The sequence below is a fragment of the Lissotriton helveticus genome, chromosome 1_1 (genome assembly GCF_964261635.1).
Source record: "Lissotriton helveticus chromosome 1_1, aLisHel1.1, whole genome shotgun sequence".
Classification (NCBI taxonomy): domain Eukaryota; kingdom Metazoa; phylum Chordata; class Amphibia; order Caudata; family Salamandridae; genus Lissotriton; species Lissotriton helveticus.
Window position 1 is genome coordinate 1,401,199,141 of NC_136057.1, and position 19,108 is coordinate 1,401,218,248.

Here is a 19,108-nt window from a genome sequence, read left to right on the forward strand (position 1 = left end):
AAAAAAATCATGAGCAATGCCAATAGCTCTACCTTTAATAATGCAGAGACCATTGCATTGTAAACGCTTGTTCTGTACTGTAGTGTTCCCAGAGCCTTTGCCGTATCAGTATCCTTCTTGATACTTTCCAGCGTATCATCGATATGCTTCCCAAATAATTCTTCCCCATTGAAAGGGAGGTCTAAGATCTTGTTTTGTACCTCCGGCCTAAATGCTGTTGCTCGCAGCCAACCCTGCCTGCGCAGGACTGCAGCTACCCCCAGGGATCTAAATGCCGTGGTCGCTATATCCATAGCGCAGTCTATGACTTCAGCCGAAGTCCTCTCCCCCTCCATGAGAATTTTCTTCGCCTCCTGCTTCTCTGAGTCTGGCACCAGGTTAACGTATGGAGACAGGTCGCACCACATCTGCCTGTCATACCTCCCCAATATTGCAAGGGCATTAGCTGCTCTTACAAGCAGAGCAGACATTAATGAGAAACGCTTCCCTGCGTTATCCAACCTTCTGCCCTCCTTGTCTGGAGGTGTTGCAATCGGAGCAGATGGGTTCCTGGATTTCTGTTGTGCCGCCTGCGTGATAACGGAATCCGGTTTGGGATGACCCAAAAGGCAAGATGGAGCATCGACTGGTGCTTTATATTTTTTAACAAGTCTGGCCAGAACCGGTGTTACCGTCGCTGGCGTCTCCATGACCTTCAATCCTTCTTTCCAGATATGAGACACTATAGGTTAAGATCGTACAGATCTCCGATACGAGTCTTTAAAGTCATATAGAAAACATTCAGTTTTCTCTTCCGTCATGGTCAGTGCAAACCTCTTAGTGGCTCTCTCCATTAAACTATGAAATCCACCAATGTCCTCCGGTGGAGAGTCCACTGGTCTCTGCGGAGGAGTTGCAGGTGATGGGGCGATATAGTCATGCAATTCTGCATTTGTGTCCGCAATTTCACCATCCTCCTGATCCTCATCCGAGGTATCGTGGTGTGTTGTCGGTGGTGGGGACCTAACAGTAGGTTCTGGCACAATCTCCCTCCTACGAATCGGAGTTCCTGGAACCGATCGTGGACGTGGAGTAGCCTCAATAGCCTGTTGAGTAACTGGAGCCGTTGGGTATCTCTTCCTATAATCCTCCAACATTCCCTGGAGATCCTTCAACAAAGAGGATGGTACACTGATCATCTCCTCTCGTTGCTGTTGTCGATATCGGTGTTGTTCCTGGGGTTGTTCCTGATAACCCCCATATTCTTCCTCAGAATCATATTCTTGGCATTTGACCTGTAACTGCGAAGGGCTACTGGCAACACCATACTCCTCATCTTCATCCGAATCTTCCTTCTCCAGTTAAGTGAGACGGTAGCAATGGGGAGACCTTGCTTGGAGATGTAACCTCGGGTGTTATAGGTTTTCTCCAAGGCACCAACCCTTTTTCTGGTGTTTTTTCCCTCGTCGACGAGCCAGTCGACGAGATTCCCATCGCCGTCGTCGACCAAGTCATTGTCGTCGACGCTACCGTCGACGTTGTAGTGACCGTCAACGCTGTCCTCTTCGACGTTGTCGCCCTCGTCGACGCTACCGTCGTCAGCACAGTCCCCGTCAACGCTGCAGTCGTCGACACTACCGTCGTCGACGCTGCCGTAGACACAGCCGTCGAAGCCTTCGTCGACGGTGAAATCGTCGACACTGTTTTCTCACCAGCCTTCTCCTTCGTCGTCAACGGAGGTGTTTTCGTCGTCGTCGATGGCACCTTTTTAGTCGACGGTCCCGTAGACGGATTTGATTTCTCCTCAGAAGGCGCAGAAGAAGATCGTTTGATGGTTATCTTGATCTTCTGAGGTGACTGTGGTGGATCTGAGGTGGATTTTGCTCCTTTCACCTCACCAGCAGATCCCATCTTCCCCTTAGATGAGACTGAAGGGGATTTTGAGGGACTGCGCCCTGAAGACCCTGGGGTGGTCTCAATGAGTTTCTCGTGTTATCCCACAGAGAGATTATCCGCCGAATCATTATCTGTTTTAAATTTGAAGGCGTGTTCGAATCTTGGATTTTGAATGTAAGTTCGCGTGCGCAATCCAATTTTAGAATAGTGACGCTAAGGGGTTAGGTCACAATGCTTGTGCGCTATTGGGTGTCTGAGAGTTAGGCAGTTAGACGAAATGATCCACATCGTGGTGTTTTTTCTCTTCCCCTATGCAGTTGCGGAGTTATACTTCTCTGCTGCCCTACGGAGAGAGGGCATACCGTCCGTGCTAATAGTAATTGTTCGCCTCACGTGGGTTACGTGCTTAATATACAAGGTGGGTGTACGGGTATTCGCGTTAGCTACTTGGTGAGAGAGGGGGATTGCCCCTGGTCTGTAACCAGTGTATATGATGTGGTTATTATACCACCAGGTATCCTTCAGGATGAACCATGCTGAATAATGATAAATAAAAGATGAAATGCTACATCTAGATCGCATTCAATCCAGGTTCATGAGTTACTGGAGTGACATTCATAAATATTATGTTATCAATATTATGTTATCAGTATGTGGATGTACACATCCAAGTAGAAAAATTTGGTTGTAATAATTCTTTGTGTGTAAAAAACTGATCTGTGTGACAATTTGTGTTGAAAAGCTATGGACAGGCTACGTTATTTTGAGCAATAGCTGGGTTTATTTAAGTGATACTGTGGTTTGATTTAATGTACAGGATAGTTTTAATGATGCCATGGTGAAAGTACTAAGACATATTTTATGTGATTGCAGATTGCTTGGGAATACAGACTATATTTCCTGATGAAGACGGCGATAGGTTAAATGTCCGTCGAAACGCGTTGAATTGAAGGGAATAATACTATCAACATTTGATTTAGGATTTTTTGTGTATTTCCTGCTGTTAGGTGTATGAATTTGATTAGAAGTATCTATGGTTTGATTCATCCCCTTGTTATATTCTCTGTGTTCCCAAATCTATTGTGTTTTTATGTAATTTTTATCAAATTTTATGTATGAATAAACTGTGCTTATTTTGAAATCACTGTTATCTCATGTTTTTAAACCTTATGCATTGCTCTTAGTTTCCTAGTCTCCATAGTTGTAATTGTGTTCTTGTTTAGAATATATGTTATCCTTCTATGTCACTGAGAAGTTGATGTTCGTTAAATTGATTTACCTAAAGGGAATTTTTCTTGACATAAAGTCGTCTGTTGGTACCCTATCCCTTTGGGTTTGGGTCCCTCTCTCTTTTATTAGAGATAGTGGTCTTTTTTAGGGCCTTCTCAGGTCTTTCCCCTGAGGAATGTGTCGGAGGAGATCTACTTCTCTTCTGAGAACTCTTAAGACGCCACAGATTCCTCCTCACTCTCACTTGAGAGGATTTCCTTCCTGGCTTTGACTTTCTGAAGCCAGATCAGTAGCCTTCCCTCACAATCTCTCAAGGTCTTATTTGGAAAGGTACGACATACCTTACAATCTGCTGCCTTATGGTCTGGGTAGAGACAGATGCAGTCCTTGTGAGGGTCATCTGTATAACGCCTCTTCTTGGAGCGGGTTGAACAAGCTCTAAATAATCCTTTTCTCTCTTTAGCAGACATGGTTGATGTAAAAACCTCAAATTCAAGTCAAAATACTGTAGAAGTAAGAGTTTGAGCAGAGCTCAAAGGAGACTCCCTAGCACAACGTGCGGTAGAAAAATCTGAGGGGCAGAAGGTTCTCTCAGGAGTGTTCTAGAGGGTGAGGAGCTCTGATCGGTTCAGAGAAAAGTTTGGGCCTTTTTTACATAACAAAGGCTATGGGTTGCAAAAGGGAAATGGGCCTAGGCCTCTTTTCAGTTTGCTATACTACTAAGCACTGCTTTTTTATATACCGGAGACTCCCGTCTCGACGACGGGGAATGATTCAGGCATGTGAATCTATGAAAGTTCCAATACTGGAGTAAAAGTGAGTTATCGGCTTTTAGGTAAGTACTTGACTGGCAGAGTTAAGGTTCTGGGCATAGACTCAGGGGTCCCCCAGGGTCAGGTAGGTACAGTTGGTACACCCTCAGCGGCACTGGGGCAGCCGGGTGCAGAGGTAGTTAAGCCCAATGTTATACAATGAGAGGCAGGGGGCTGGTGGCTAGCAGGCCACGCGGCTTTGGGAGCTGGGCTCCTGGTCACTTGCTCAGGGCAAATGGGGAAGTAGTAGTGGACAAAGGTTGCACTGCTAGAGGCACTCGGGCGGCAAGGTGCAGGGTGCTTTTGAGCCGTCGGGCGCTCAATGTTATTCAATGGAGATCTTGGAAAGGGAACAAAGGCTGCAGGCTCGGGACGGAGGATCTTCTGGAGCTACGAACACTTCGAAGGGTAAGTTGGGATCTTGGAGGATAGGTAGGCACCCAGGAGTTGGGCACAGGGGGCCGTGGGGCGCCTAGTGCAGGGGTGTCTTTTGAATGTAAATAATGTAAATGTGGGTGTACTTGTAAAGCGCACCGCGACTCCATGGAGTATCCTGGCGCTGAAGACCGCTGGGGAACCCGTCCTGGTTTTCCCTGTGAGATAGATGGTCCCTTTCTGGGTATCTCCAAGGTGAAACCAGACATCCCCGGCGTCTGTGGGGGGCCGTTGTAGAGATGAGGCAATCTTAATGCCCAGAGTTGCCGAGTGTGTTCCCTGGTTAGAGTAGGCACCGAGGCGAGAATTATCGAGTCCGTTTTGACCCTGGTCCACGACCCTGCTGCGTCGGGAATTGAACCCTGGTCCCGGGCCGTTCTCTGCTTACGGGTCTGCCGCCTCTAACCAGTGAGCCACACCACTCCACTGGGGAGGTCGGGAAATCTTACCCCCTGCCGGTCGCGGAAGGAGGGGTCCTTTGTCCTGAGGCTGCAGGCGTCGTCGGGATCGTCGAGGAGGGTCCTTGGGCACTGGATTCCAGGTCAGAATGGCCGGGGGGACGTCATCAGGGTCTTAGTTCACTCCAGCACAGGCTAAGCTTGGCGGGTGCAGAGTGTGCAGGGTTCGCAGTTCGGGGCTGATGCCAGGGCTTGTAACTTGCTTTGAGCAGTACCACTGCTCATGGGAGACCCAGGTAGTCAGAGTCACAAGGCAGTCAGGTCCTCCGGGGTTTTTGAGGTTACTGACCACCAGAGACGCCGGGTTTAGCAGGGGCCGGTTCGAGGGTCGATAGGCCGATAGGGCTGGGGCCAAATCAGTTGGTGTCTTTCTCTTTTTAGCAGCTGCACAGCAGGTCTTCTTGTTCCTTGTTCTTCTTTCTTGTTTCGGAATCTGGATCTGAGGAAGGAAGGTTCAGGGTGACCCAAAATACTTAATTTAGGGGTGTCACAGGTAGGGCAAGGGCAGGGACCAATGGGTCCCTGTCCTGGGGTGGGTATACCCCCAGGCCTGCTCCTCTCCTGTGGGAGGGGGGCAGGAGCCTAGCTGTGATTGGGCAGGGATGCCCATCTTCAAGATGGCCGGAGCCCAGGGTCGTGCTTCACCTCGCCTCTCCCACCTGAGGGGTGGAGTTGGCACAGTCTGGCACACCCCCCTTACTGACGTAGGGTTTCCCGCCAGTCTTCCCGCCAGAGTGGGGGTCAGAACTGGTGGGGCCCAGTTGCTGAGTACAGCAAGTGGTCTGGAGAAGCTCACAAAGGCGGAATGCCTTTAAAGCTTCCCCTGCCCATCCTGGGAGAGGAGGCTTGGCACCTCGTCCCAGGATGTGCATTGTTGCAGGCCCAGGAGAGCGGGGGCTCTCCACCCAGGGGTCCAGCAACATGTCTGCTGTGTGGCAGCCAAGGCAGCCTGTCAGACAAGACATGGATTGTAGGTTAGGTTTCAGAGGGCATCTCTATGAGGCCCTCTGTAGTGCATTTTACATTAAATCCCACACTGGCATCAGTGTGGGTTTAATGTGCTGAGAAGTTTGATATCAAACTTGTCGGTCTTCAGTGTAGCCATTATGGTGCTGTGGAGTTCGTAATGACAACTTCCCAGCACTATATACTCTTAATGGCTTTAGGCTATAGTACAGTGTTTAGGGAAGGAACACAGGCCCTGGGTACCTGATTGGCAGGGACCCAGGGCACACCAAGGAAAAGTGCATCAGGTATCAGGCAAAAAAGTGGGAGGGGGGGGCACTGCAACAGAAACTCACTTTCTTACACCGGCTAGATTGGAGAGACTGAAAATGGAAACACACATATACACCTATTACATATACGGAAAAACAAATCAAAGATAACTGCTAGAGCCCCCACAGGTTGGCCTGGACTCCTTGGATAAGATTACAAGATATCTGGAGAGGGAAGGCAAAGTAACAAAGCTGATTTCCCTATGGAAAGGGCACATGTTGAAAGATGTAAGGCAGCTGACTATTTTGCGGCAGTGGAGCACAATAGGCATTCTACGATAGGAAAGGTAATAGATCCTGAGTGAATATAAAACTCTTCAAGGACTTAGGAGAGAAATATGGCCTGCATCCCAACTAAAGATATATAAATACTTAGAATAACAGCATGCACTGTGGGAGGAAGAGATCAACTGAAAAGAGGTACCACACTGCAGCCCACTTGAGGGCAGACTATCAGGCGGGGAGGGGGAGAGTTTAGTACCAAGATGGTTTCACACATACACTGGACCATAATTAATAGTAAGCAAGATACCATTAAAAGTGTCTGAAACCCTTGGGAATAAGATGTGGGAGCCATGGAGAATGTGGACTGGGATGCCGCACTGATGCACCTTTGGGTGGTAGCGATAAAAGCCAAGCTGAGGCTAATGCAGTTGATTATCTACATAGGTCATACTACAGTAGAAGCAGACAGTTTAAAATTGGGAGGGTCTAGATTCTCACCTGTGTCAGAGGTCACGTTTCAACATAAGGTCTAGGAGTAGCCCATTAGAAATAATTATTGAAACGCCAATATGAGGAACTTGAAGTGATATTGGAAACAGACTTACCACACACACCCAATGTGTTATATTAGGCATAACATGCAGTGCGGACCTTCTCTAGGCCAGTTTACTGTTTTGCGGACTGGGTCTAATAGTGAGCCAAAAAGATATTGTAGGAAGCTGGGTTGCTGTTGCAGTAACGACCCCCCCCCCCCCGCAAACACACTTTTTTCCCAGACTACTGATGCATTTTCAATCGGGTTCCCAGGGCCTGTGTTCTTTCCCAAAAACTGTACTTTGTACCCCCAATCTCTCAGGCCACGTCAGTCGCTTGTAAAAGGTACCCTGGGTACTGTGGCCAGGGAAGGCCTCTAAGGGCTGTGTGTACGTACACATGTATACACACACGTACACACACACACACGTGTACACACACACGTGTACACACACACACACACACACACACGTGTACACACACACGTACACGTGTACACACACACACGTGTACACACACAAACACACAGCTGCAGAACACAGTGGAGGGTTGACATGGCAGACATGTGCTATTCCTGGCTAAATACACTTGATCTACTATCTCGAACTCTGTTAACACCCTGCACCGATCTGTACTACATGCTTGACCCATTTACTTATTTGTATGAGCTGTCTTATTACTCTCGTGATGGGCTTTGTAGCCACCTATTTGTACTGTATGATCTAGTGATTTTTTGTTTGACTATGTTCCCTCATGTACCCCTCTATGTAAAGCGCTCTGATATCTGTGAAGATCTTGTTTGCGCTATATAAAACTTTGAAAATAAAAATAAATAAAATAAATAAATGCCTACAACCCACTGTCCTGGCATAGGTCAGCCACTCCTCTAGCTGGGTGCACTATACCAGTGGTAAGGGTACAGGTGCATAAACCCTGTACCCTACAGTGTCTATGCCAATTCTTAGACATTGTAAGTGCAGTGCTGCCATTAAGAGTTTATGGTGCTGGGAGTTTGTCATTACAAACTCCACAGCACCACAATGGCTTTACTGAAAACTGGGAAGTTTGGTATCAAACGTCTCAGCACTTTAAGCCCACTCTGATGCCAGTGTGGGATGATTTAAGGAAAAATGCACTCACAGGGCATCTTAGAGATGCCCCCTGAAAAACGGCCAGCCTCTGGTGGGTTCCCTGACTGGTACACTCCAGCCAGCCACCACAAAACATGTTTCTGGACCCCTGGGGTGTGAGCCATCGCTCCCTGAGCACAGAAATAAAGCCTTTCCGGGGCAGAGGTGTTACACCTCCCACAGGCCAGGAAGAGCCATTCGTGGCAGGGTAGCTTCGAAGGCCTTGATGCCTTTGTAATGCGACCCCCAGCCTCTCCTGCTATCAGGAGCAGGTCCCCACCTTCCAGTCTCCCCTCCTTTTGGGAGGGAAGACAGGCAGGATAAATTAGCCAGCCCAGAAGGGGAGCCCACCTTTGCCTACCCCACCCCTCAGGTGGGGGAGGTGATGCAAGCCCACTCCTCAGTGCCCACCATCTTGCAGATGGCAGGCACTCCCCAATTAGGATTAGGGATTGTGCTCACTCCCCCATGTGAGGCGAGCACACCAAGGGAGTAGTCATTGTAAGGTCAGTAGCCCATTGGCTACTGACCTCGAAATCCCTAAAACACCCCCTAAATACAGTATTTAGTGGGCAGCCCTAAACCAAGAAGACAGATTCCTGCAACCTACAAAGAATGCCGAAAGAAGACGCCCAGCAGAGGAGCCTGCAGACAACTGACTTGGCCCCAGCCCTACTGGCCCGTCTGCAGTATCCAGAGATCCTGTGCCAAAAGTTGCCTTGTCCTGCAGCCAGCAACCTCCAGAGCCCTGGAAGGACTGACTGCCTTCAACAAAGACAGGATCTCCTGTGAACAGCAGCTCTGTTGAAAAGAAACTCCCAAGACAGACTCTGAGCTTGCTGAGGACAAAGAAACCCGACGCCGGTAACCACCACTGCACCAGTCACCTGCGGCCTGAGTTCGAGTGGCCAACGGATCCCAGCGTGGTCCCCCAGAGCTCCAAAGTCCAAATCCACCTTGGGTTGACGCCTCCAGGACTCCCCGACGTCACCTGAAGCCTCTGCATCGAGACTCACCCCCCGCACCCCCAACGCGAGTGGCCTAGTAAGGTGAAATCCGACCTCAAAAGACACCCCTGTATCTAGCCACCCTGCGCCCTCGAGAAAAGAACAGAGGTGCACCTACGTCACAGAGCCCTTCAACTTACCTGCCCAGCAGTTGGTTCCTCCCAGAAGTCTTCCTGGACTGAGCCTGCAGCTAACGACCAAACCCCAAAATCCCCATTGAAAACAATAGGGCACCCGACGCCAAAACAAGACCCTGCATCCAGCCGCCCCTGGTACTCAAAATGGTTGATGATTATTGGAGGAGTCGAAGGGAGACGACAAGTGGCAATTCTTGCTTGAGGGATCATGTAACAAGGAAATGCAAAAGAATGCTGTGAACTAAATTGCATCAATGTGAACCTTCTTTACCTTAAGTTTGAAAATAAAACAAATAAGGTTACAAAATAATTCTAATACTGTATCACGGGAATAGGACCAGCTAGAAAATAATTAACTTTTTTTTAACAGTTAGTAAAAATCAATTTTAACAGGAAAGTCTGCTTTTTAATAATCATGGAAAAATTACTTTTAGAGATGTACCATTTCCCTGTCTGAAGTACCAGGAGACCAATTTGCAATGGCTCTCTAACTGCTCCCAGCCAGAAATTATGCTTTAATAGGTGTGAAATGTCTTAGGCGCTGACCTGAATGGGCGGAAAGGACTCCTCTGAACCCCACTGAATTTGCAGGATGGGGGATGTGGGCATCCTTTTTAACACTAAAGTGTCAAATCATGCTGGATTGTCAAATCCTGTCGGACAGGTCAGCTGGGTTTACATATAACCCTTGTGGCACACTTGAAAGGGGAGAGAACAGGATGCAAAGACAACTCTTGTGGCTCCGCTATCAGGTTGCTGCAGGACTCTGCTTTTGTCCAACCAAACTTCTGTCTCTGGGTTTATTGTGGGTAAAGTGGCCGTCTCAAACTGGAGTTTAGTGTGAGATGTCAGAGGACAGTAGGATTACTGTAGTATACTTCCTACATTCTACCAGCCCTCAGAGCCCAAGTTTACTGTAGAAAAAGACTTTCACCATCATTAAAATGCCCAAAGTGGGTAAGGTTGGCTGTGGAAACTTTTACCCAAATGGTTAGGGCACGCCCAGGAGTTATCTCCTCCCTCCCCACTAGTTAGTGCCAGGCATACATGTGGCATCTCCAGCCACACACTTCAAAACACGTTCAAGACCTGAGGAAGATCATAAGAGGACTGGAAATACTGTCTGATCTGGGGAACCCAAAGGACTGGTCCCCAGAACAGAGGAGTGGACTCCAAGGGTCATAAGGCTGACCTCCTGTTCAAGCTACAAGAATACAACAGGATACAAGAGACCTTTTGTTCGAAGTACCCAGATGACTAGTGGCACCTGGACTGGATCTGTCTGTTGGCCTCTGCCTGACACTCAGTGAGTCTCTAAGTGCCTCCACTGAGGTCCTGTTTTTTTTTTTTAGATGTATGCTCTTGAGGTGAATTGGGACTTAACAAAGACTAGGTCAGAAGGTAAGTTCCATGATCAGGCTGAACCTGGTTGATTTATCTGACCCGCGCTCTATCACGGTTAGCCACAATTTGTGCCCAAGTCTTGGTCTGTTGCGACCATCGACTATCATTGGCGTTATATACAATTTAGCACCATTTCTACTTGAAACTTTAACAGCTCCTATCTGCTGTTGCCCGCACTAGATTTTTGTCATGTTGGTGTACATTTGTTGATTACATTTTAGTCTATTTGTATAATTCTGTTCAAGATTTTTATTGCTTTTTACGTTTACTTTATTACTGTTTTGGTACGGCTCTAATATTTTACATATTTTCCTGAATTAAGCCTGCATGCTCTATGCCAAAGCTATCAGGGGGTGGAGCTCAGGTTAATTTAGTGACTTGAGGGGTCACCCGGATAAGGGTTTCAACTATTCCTTTTTTCCCCTAAAACATAATATTAGTGTATGTGAAGAAGGTTATACAGAACAGTAACATCAAGTTGTGCAGCGATACAGTCCAAAAAACAAGTGCTGTAAATAAGCACAGTATATAGATATTTAGAAGATGCCAACATACAATTTATTGTAACATCTGTTGTCATAGAAACTTGTAATAAAACCTATTAAAACATAGCCATTGATACCCTCCAATATCAGTATATCTGAATGAACCTCAGTGTCCCACAGTGCTCCGATTAAGGCAGAAGGGAAGGGAAATCATCAGAGTGTGAAGAAATCAGGTGGTTGTTCCATAATGTGCAGTGTAACTGCATGAACAGAGCGAGAATAAGTAGTGAATAAACTAAAAGGATATGCTTGTCAGGGGTAACTCATGGTGGGTGAGTATTGTCTTTGGTACACTGTTTGAACCCCTCCAATAAAGTATACCATGTCTGTACAATAATGTACGGTTGTCTTTATTCCTTGGGGTGGGTAGATACCTTGCCCCAAATAATAATCCAGTTTCTTACAGTTTGATGTTTGCTATGGGTTTAGGATATCAAACACTGGATGGAGAAATCCTTAAAGTTTCTCTATTGAGTTTACGGAGTCTAGATCAGTGTCAGGGGTAAGTTGTGTTTCTAGCTCCTAAATGTTCAACGTGCTCCAAGATCTGTTTGTAGTTGTGGGTACACCAAGTATGGCAGAGGTTTGTTTGGTAATCGTGTGTTGGAAGACAACTGTGTGATGATTTGACCATGAGATTTGGGTAATCCTGCGAAAGGAGACATATTCTGTGTTGTCGAAGTTAACATGTAAGATGCGTCTTGCTAAGTGGCAAGGGTTAGGGAAGGGTTGCTGTAGGTTGTGGGTGTCCAAGCCTGCTAGGATGGTCCTTGGATGAATCAGTTTCAGTTTGTCAAACTAGATGCAGAGTATTTATTAAATAGGTGCAAAACAGTGTCTAGAAAGGTATCTAGAAATGTTCCAACTCTGGGTGGTAGACTGTAGAGAATGAGCAAGTTGCACTACAAAGTGGGGCCAAGGTTGCATTTGTCCATGCAGCTTCCGCGTTAAGTGAAATTCTAACTTTGCAGTGGTATGAACACAAATGTCTAATAGATTTATCAGTTAGTAGATCTTAAGATAGAGAGTGGAAGAGGGAAAGAGTACCTTACAGCCATGATTCGCACAACCCAGAGCAATGGCAATAGCAAACAATACTTGTCAAAGGAGGCCACGCTATTTACACAATAATGTGGTTATACTGATCTCAGATTGCCCTTGGAACCAGTAGGATTAAATGTTCTCCTTGCTTATAAATAAATGATTTAGCCCTGTACTTTATCACAGGAAAAAAGATTACAAAATGTAAACAAGAAAGCCAAAACAAAGTAAGAGTGGGATTATGTGAAAGGCTTGTATTAGAGAAATATATATATATATATATATATATATATATATATATATATATATATATATATATATATATATATATATATATATGCCAAGTCTGCTAAAGGCGATAAGTTGATAAGTCCTGCACATTTTAACAAGCATTGGAAATGCAATAGGTCTCGCAGCATTAGAGTTAGTGCTTTTAGAATTGTTTATGGGTTTTTGTGTAAATCTTTAGCATTTTTGTTTCCTGTAGCCAATGCTAAAGAATTAAAAAAAAAAGCCATAAACATTTCTAAAAGCTCTAACTCAAATGCTCCGAGACCTATTGCACTGTGTGAGGGTGAGGGGTTGAGGGTGAGTGAGGGTGAGTGAGGGTGAGGGTGAGTGAGGGTGAGTGAGGGGTTGAGGGTGAGTGAGGGTGAGGGGTTGAGGGTGAGTGAGAGCGAGGGTGAGTGAGGGTGAGTGAGAGTGAGAGTGAGGGTGAGAGTGAGTGAGGGTGAGAGTGAGTGAGGGTGAGGGTGAGTGAGGGTGAGTGAGGGTGAGTGAGGGTGAGTGAGGGTGAGTGAGGGTGAGTGAGGGTGAGTGAGGGTGAGTGAGGGTGAGTGAGGGTGAGTGAGGGTGAGTGAGGGTGAGTGAGGGTGAGTGAGGGTGAGTGAGGGTGAGTGAGGGTGAGTGAGGGTGAGTGAGGGTGAGTGAGGGTGAGTGAGGGTGGGTGAGGGTGGGTGAGGGTGAGTGAGGGTGAGTGAGGGTGAGGGTGAGTGAGGGTGAGTGAGGGTGAGGGGTTGATGTTGAGGGGTTGAGGGTGAGAGGGTGAGTGAGGGGTTGAGGGTGAGTGAGGGTGAGGGTGAGTTAGGGTGAGGGGTTGAGGGTGAGTGAGGGTGAGGGGTTGAGGGTGAGTGAGGATGAGTGAGAGTGAGGGTGAGTGAGGGGTTGAGGGTGAGTGTACAGCCTGCTTCAATAACCACGTTTTCAGGTAGTTTCTAAACTTCACACTTCCATACAGGGAGAGAAACGAAACAATTCAGAAATATTCAGAATATTGGAAGAGCGGAAACTGTGGAGGCTGGGAGGGAGGGGGGAGGCGGGGTTCGAAAAATGGTAGACATTGTGAGAATTGGCAGAGTACTACAGAGAATGAGAAAAATAAATTGTGGGCGTGGAGGGTAATTGAAGAGCGCAATCGGAGAGGCAAAGAAATAATGACTAGAACTAAAGCGACCAAAGGAATTAAAATGAACGGATTAAACAGATATGAAATAAGTGCATCCATTGCATGTGCTTGTACTATCAAATTAACTGTGCAGTTCTACGCTGTTCCCCTGTAAACACTTGTAAAGCACGCAAAGTCCTTCTTAGATTTAAAGATTTACTTCTCAGCACGAGCTTTTCTTGGTCGCAGTTTTCGATTTTCTGTATATTCTGATATTTCGATCCATTAGCTATTTCTGGGAGAGTCCAACAACATATGACAGGCTGTGAAAGGAAAGTAAAAGTTAAAGAGACAGAAAAGCACGAGACACGGAGAGAATTTCGCGTGAACTAAATCCCGCGGGATCCGAGTTTAAGAGGGCCTGCACGAGGAGAGCGAGCCGAGCCGTTCCATCTGAATGGAAACACTTCTGCAGTGCTCTGAAGCTGGCTATAAATATTTGAAAACATCAAAGGCGGTTGTGTTAAATTAAAAATGCTGTCGCACAGATAGGAACTAGCCGCGGGGGCTGCCAGCTCCGACATGTGAGCCTGGGATCAGACACAAAGAGGCAGAGCAGCAGCAAGGCAAGAAGAGAGCCGGGGAGTGAGCGAGAGAGAGAGCGACAGCAGAGGGGAGAGCAACGGAGAGACGTGGGGAGAGACCAGGGGTGAGGGGATACAGCAGGGGGGGGGGGGGGGTGAGGGGATACAGCGGGGGAGGCAGTCACAGCACGCTAGGAAGAGAATAGACTCAGAGCTTCATATTGTCTGTTTGGTCACGGATTAGCAGCGTAAACTGTGAATAATCACGTTTTTATCGAAAAAACAGTGGTGTGGAAAAATGTATATTTACGACTTGGCTCTGATTTTAACATGGCCATAGCAAATAGTTAAGGCAGCACAGTATCCCATGCTTTCTAGCGGCAGGCAGGCAGGGGAGGAGAGGAGGAGGGGGGAGGAGAGTAGGGGAGGCACGGCCTAGCGGCCGTGCAATCAAGTAGTGAGGGGGCGGAGCTGGGGGAGGGTGCGAGAGAGAGTAGGCAAGGCTAGCGGCAGGCAGGCAGGGGAGGAGAGGAGGAGGGGGGAGGAGAGTAGGGGAGGCACGGCCTAGCGGCCGTGCAATCAAGTAGTGAGGGGGCGGAGCTGGGGGAGGCTGTGGAAGAGAGTAGGCAAGGCGACACGGCGGGAGGGGGCGGAGCGGGTAAACAAAGACGGACATGCACGCGCCCGTGACTTTTAAGGTCAATGCGCATGCGCATAAGCTTAATGCGCATGCGCATTGACCTTAAAAGTCACGGGCACTGCAAGGAATCGCCACGATTCCTTGCAGTGTGGATAAAGAGTGGATGAGCCCCTATAGTCTCGCTTGCTCGATGCGCATGCGCATCGACAGGCGAGACCTAAAAACTAAGTTCCTGTAATGTCTGTATGGCCAGGTGTTTCTGCAACTCAATGTCAGACTTACTGCACTGTATTCCATCTTAATTTTTTCTTTTTATGTAGAGCTTGCAAAAGGAGCCTTGCAGTCTGCATAAGATATATATATAGATATGTATAAAATTATTATTCCTTTTAAACTTAAGAAAGCAGTCACCTAATTTGTTACCTGCCCAGGTCAACAAAAGGCTGCACCAATGGTTGGCAGGATCGGACTGCCCTTAAAGACCACCCCACTCAAGATGCCTCTGCCATGGAGGCCTTCCACCACTACTCACCAGCGCTTGGAGACGTTCGTGTAAGCAATCTGTGCAGACACATTGCCGTTGTGGTCATGGTTTCCAGCAATGAGGTACCAAGGCACGTCTTTCAGCGAGTCAGCACGGAAGACCAGCTCAAATGTGTTCTGGGGACAAAAAGTACACGCTGCTATCACTGTACAGTCAAAATAGATCAAGGATGGCTGTTCTCACAATTTGCAGATTTTACAGCACTTCCACTTTTGGCGGCTCCTCCACTAAGGCGGAGGAGCGTCGCCTCACTGCTTTATGCAGTGTAAAAATGAAAAATTAAATGATAATAACCAGCGTTATTATCATTTCAATTTTGTTTCATTGTGCTAGGCGGGCTGGACTGCCAGAGCAGGGGCCAGGAGGAGGAGTGGTTGATTGCCCCACTCTAAAGTGCACATAACTTTTTGGCCAGCCTTCTCTGTCCGACCAGGAGAGTCATGCGCACTTTGCATGTTCTGCACCCCGGCTGCATTACAGTGTGGGTGCAAAACATGCCCAGGCCCCTATTCCTCTTCTGAGCACTGAACCACGGTGCTCAGAACAATCATGATTGGCTAGGGGAGTCTGGAGCCTTGGTGCTTCCTTGTTCCGAGGAGCGAGTGGCAGCTGTGAGTGGACAGAGAGGCAGCGGCCAGCCTGAAGGTGAGTGTTTTAAAAAAAATATATTTATTATTTTAATTTACAACTCCTCCATCCTCCTCCCCCCGCCCGCCACCCGCGGTAAATAGAGGCCGCCACTGCAAAACCAAATAGAATTGAAGTCAAAATCCCCCAACATCGAGAAATCGATTGGTAAGTTTTTAAGTGTGTAAGTGTACACCTTAATATTAGTACTCGTTCATTTCTATGAGCAGAGAAGGAAACGGGCACTGGTAGAGGAGGGGCTTTTTCAAGTATCGCCCAACATGGGCAAGTGAGGAAGATGTTTTTAATCAAGGTTTCCTGGCTCTAGGAATAACCTAAAAGATAGTCAGTGAAGCAGATGTGTATTCAATATACCCTCAACTATGATCCTACCGGTGATAGGCGGTCTATACAGGATTTAAACCAATAGCTGAAGTTCTGTCTCATGCACACACACACACATCACTGTCCCCCAGCCACTTCAGCTCTACTCAGGAATCTACAGCTGTGTTTTACCTAGCTTTGCAAATATGACTCCTAGTTATGTACATCTCTCTTCGTCTAGCGACCACTGAGCTTTTTTTTACCAAAATGCGAACTAGTAAACCACTGAATGCATGCAGACTCTGCAGCACAGAGCCATCTTCCTCCGCGTTCTCAGGTGTCACATTTTGGAACCCTTAAAATCCAACCACCGATCAGTGAGTGTCAGCAAAAACAAAATATAGGTTTCTCTGACTTTGTTTCTTTGAGATTGCTTGCAGATTTATGATACCTTTCCTAACTTCTGCACTCCAATCTTTTCATTTTCGAAATGTACATTTTTAATTTACTTTTAGCTACCGGGATGCTGGAATTTAATGATGAATTTCTTTAGATTTAACAAATTTAAGAGCGGAAATGCCAAATCATTTTTTCCAAAGTACTTGACCCAGAATTCAGGAGGAAACTCTCCGACCCCGCAAAGAGAAATGTGAAACTCAACAGTGGCGATTGCGAGTCAATTACACCCTGCTTCACAATGCAAGACTTTGGCACTGTGAGAAGCGAAAATATTTACTCTGTAAAATCAACGATTACACAGGTTAAAATCTGTCCGTTTTCACAACTGAATTTAGATGTTCTTGGAAAGCTTTATCTGTCGTGGGAAAACTGTAGACTGCTTCTCAGACCTGACAATATTGGTCATTTTGTGACTACAAGATCTTAAGATCTTCTCTGCCTCATGATCGCTGTTGCTAACTCTCCCTATGTTACTGGTCACACTATACTCATTTAGTTTGGTATCAGGTATCACCCTGTCTGTCAGTACTACGGAGTTCAATTTTCCAAATGCTCCCAAAGCAAACCGGATTCGGGTTTGAGAGTCAGTAGGGAGGATATGCCAGTCTTAATGAGCCATGAGGCCTTTTTTTTATGTATGACGGAGAGGTATTAAAACAACCTTCGCACGTATTCCGTTGGTACAGAGGCCCTTTGCCCGGAAAATGTATACGTTTGGTCACTAGCTGATGGGTGCAAGTACTGAAAGATACCCAAGTAACGAATAGTTTTTTACCGGTCGGTGTAGTCTTGCAGCTTGAAGATTTTTCTAGATTCACTATGCTGTGCATTATTCCGCGGTCTAGTGGTTGGGTCCGGAATCATAGTCTTTTTTTTTTTTTTTTCCATAGCCCAGGTGGGCATCGACGTCCCACCTTTTGGTGTCCTTCCTGTGAGGTCGGCATGCTTCCTGCGGAAGCTCCCACCCTTGGGCGCCATCTTCGGATTCTTTTTTTCCCCCGTTTATGTTGTTTAAGAATAATTGGCAATGTTTGAATATTTGTTTCACCGTTTTTTTCTTCAAAGGTCTGTTTAAGTCTTTTGCCCCGTTTTTACCACCTCTCACTCCAGTCTCATCTTTCTAGCGGAGGTTGGTGGGTTCGCTGGTGAATCCAGAAGGATCTTCAAGCTGCAAAACTACACCGACAGGTAAGAAACTATTCGTTTTGCAGCGTGAATCTTTCTGGATTCACTATGCTGTGCATTGACTTTGTAGCGGTTTGTTATCATTGTGGCGGCTGGGTGGAAGATGAGCTTTGATTTTTGAATATGTGTTGAAGCACCTTCTGTCCTACTTGTGCTTCTTTGTTCATGTGTATGTCCACACAGTAGTGTTTTGTGAACGTGTGCACTGAAGCCCATGTTGCCGCCAGGCATATGTCCTGAATGGGAGGGTTAGCCAGGAAGGCTATTGTTGCTCCCTTTTTCCTGGTTGAATGGGCCCGCTGCCCCTCTGCCAGTTCTTGCCCAGCTTGTTTGTGGCAGAATTGTATTGCTTGCGCGATCCATCGTGCAATTGTCCCCTTAGTAACTTCTTTTCCCATGAAACTGTCTGAAAAGGACACACTTTTTTTTGTTTTCTGTGATCCTTAGTTCTCTCCATGTAGTGCAAGACTGCTTGTCTGGCGTCCAGAGAGTGCAGTGCCATTTCTGCGTTTGTCGTTGGTTTCTGGAAGAAACTAGGTATTTGAATAGTTTGGTTGATGTGGAACTTAGACACCACATTTGGCATAAAGTGTGGGTCCGTTCTCATCACCACCCTATCGTTGTGAATTTGTATGTAGGGTTCTTGTAGCGTTAACGCCTGTAACTCGCTCACCCTGCGCAGCGAGGTGATTGCCACCAGGAAAGCTGTTTTTAAAGTTAGCATCTGTAGGGAGGCCTTATGGATCGGTTCAAAGGGCGCTTTCATGAGTTCCGTCAGTACTAGGTTGAGGTTCTACGCTGATGCTGGTGACCTCTTTGGCGGTGCGATCCTCTCTGCACCTTCCAAGAATCTTTTTACAATTTGTGAGGTAAAGAAGCTTTTCCCGGTCTCTCCTCTAGTGTAAGCGACTATGGCTGCCAGGTGTACCCTTAGCGAGGATGAGCTCAGATTAGCCTCGAGCAGGTGCGTGAGGTATTTAAGCACTGTTGAGTCTCTTGTCATCTTGTTGTGCAGTTTTTCCTTTCTGTACCATAGTGTAAACCTCTTCCATTTGGCCACGTAGCACTTCCGCGTGCTAGGTCTTCTTGCCTCTCAAAGTACCTTCAGGGTGCTCTCAGGTAATTTAAGGTGTGCGAACTCTATGTTCTCAGGAGCCAGGCTGAGGCTTTCCGGCTCTGGATGCAACACCTCTCCGTTTTGCATGGAGAGTAGGTCTTTCCTTCTCCCAAATCTGTGTGGTGCACTCTGTG

The 19,108-nt window shown here is 47.0% G+C and overlaps 1 protein-coding gene across 6 annotated transcripts in view; it reads right to left on the bottom strand.

Moving 5' to 3' along the window:
* Positions 1-19,108, bottom strand: part of ACP5 (acid phosphatase 5, tartrate resistant) — a 589,255-nt gene that overhangs the window by 36,033 nt on the left and 534,114 nt on the right. For all 6 annotated transcript variants that reach the window (XM_078684666.1, XM_078684647.1, XM_078684662.1 and 3 more), the window contains one exon: positions 15,251-15,378. In XM_078684666.1, the coding sequence (XP_078540792.1) occupies positions 15,251-15,378 (128 nt within the window). The remainder of the gene's footprint in view (positions 1-15,250; positions 15,379-19,108) is intronic.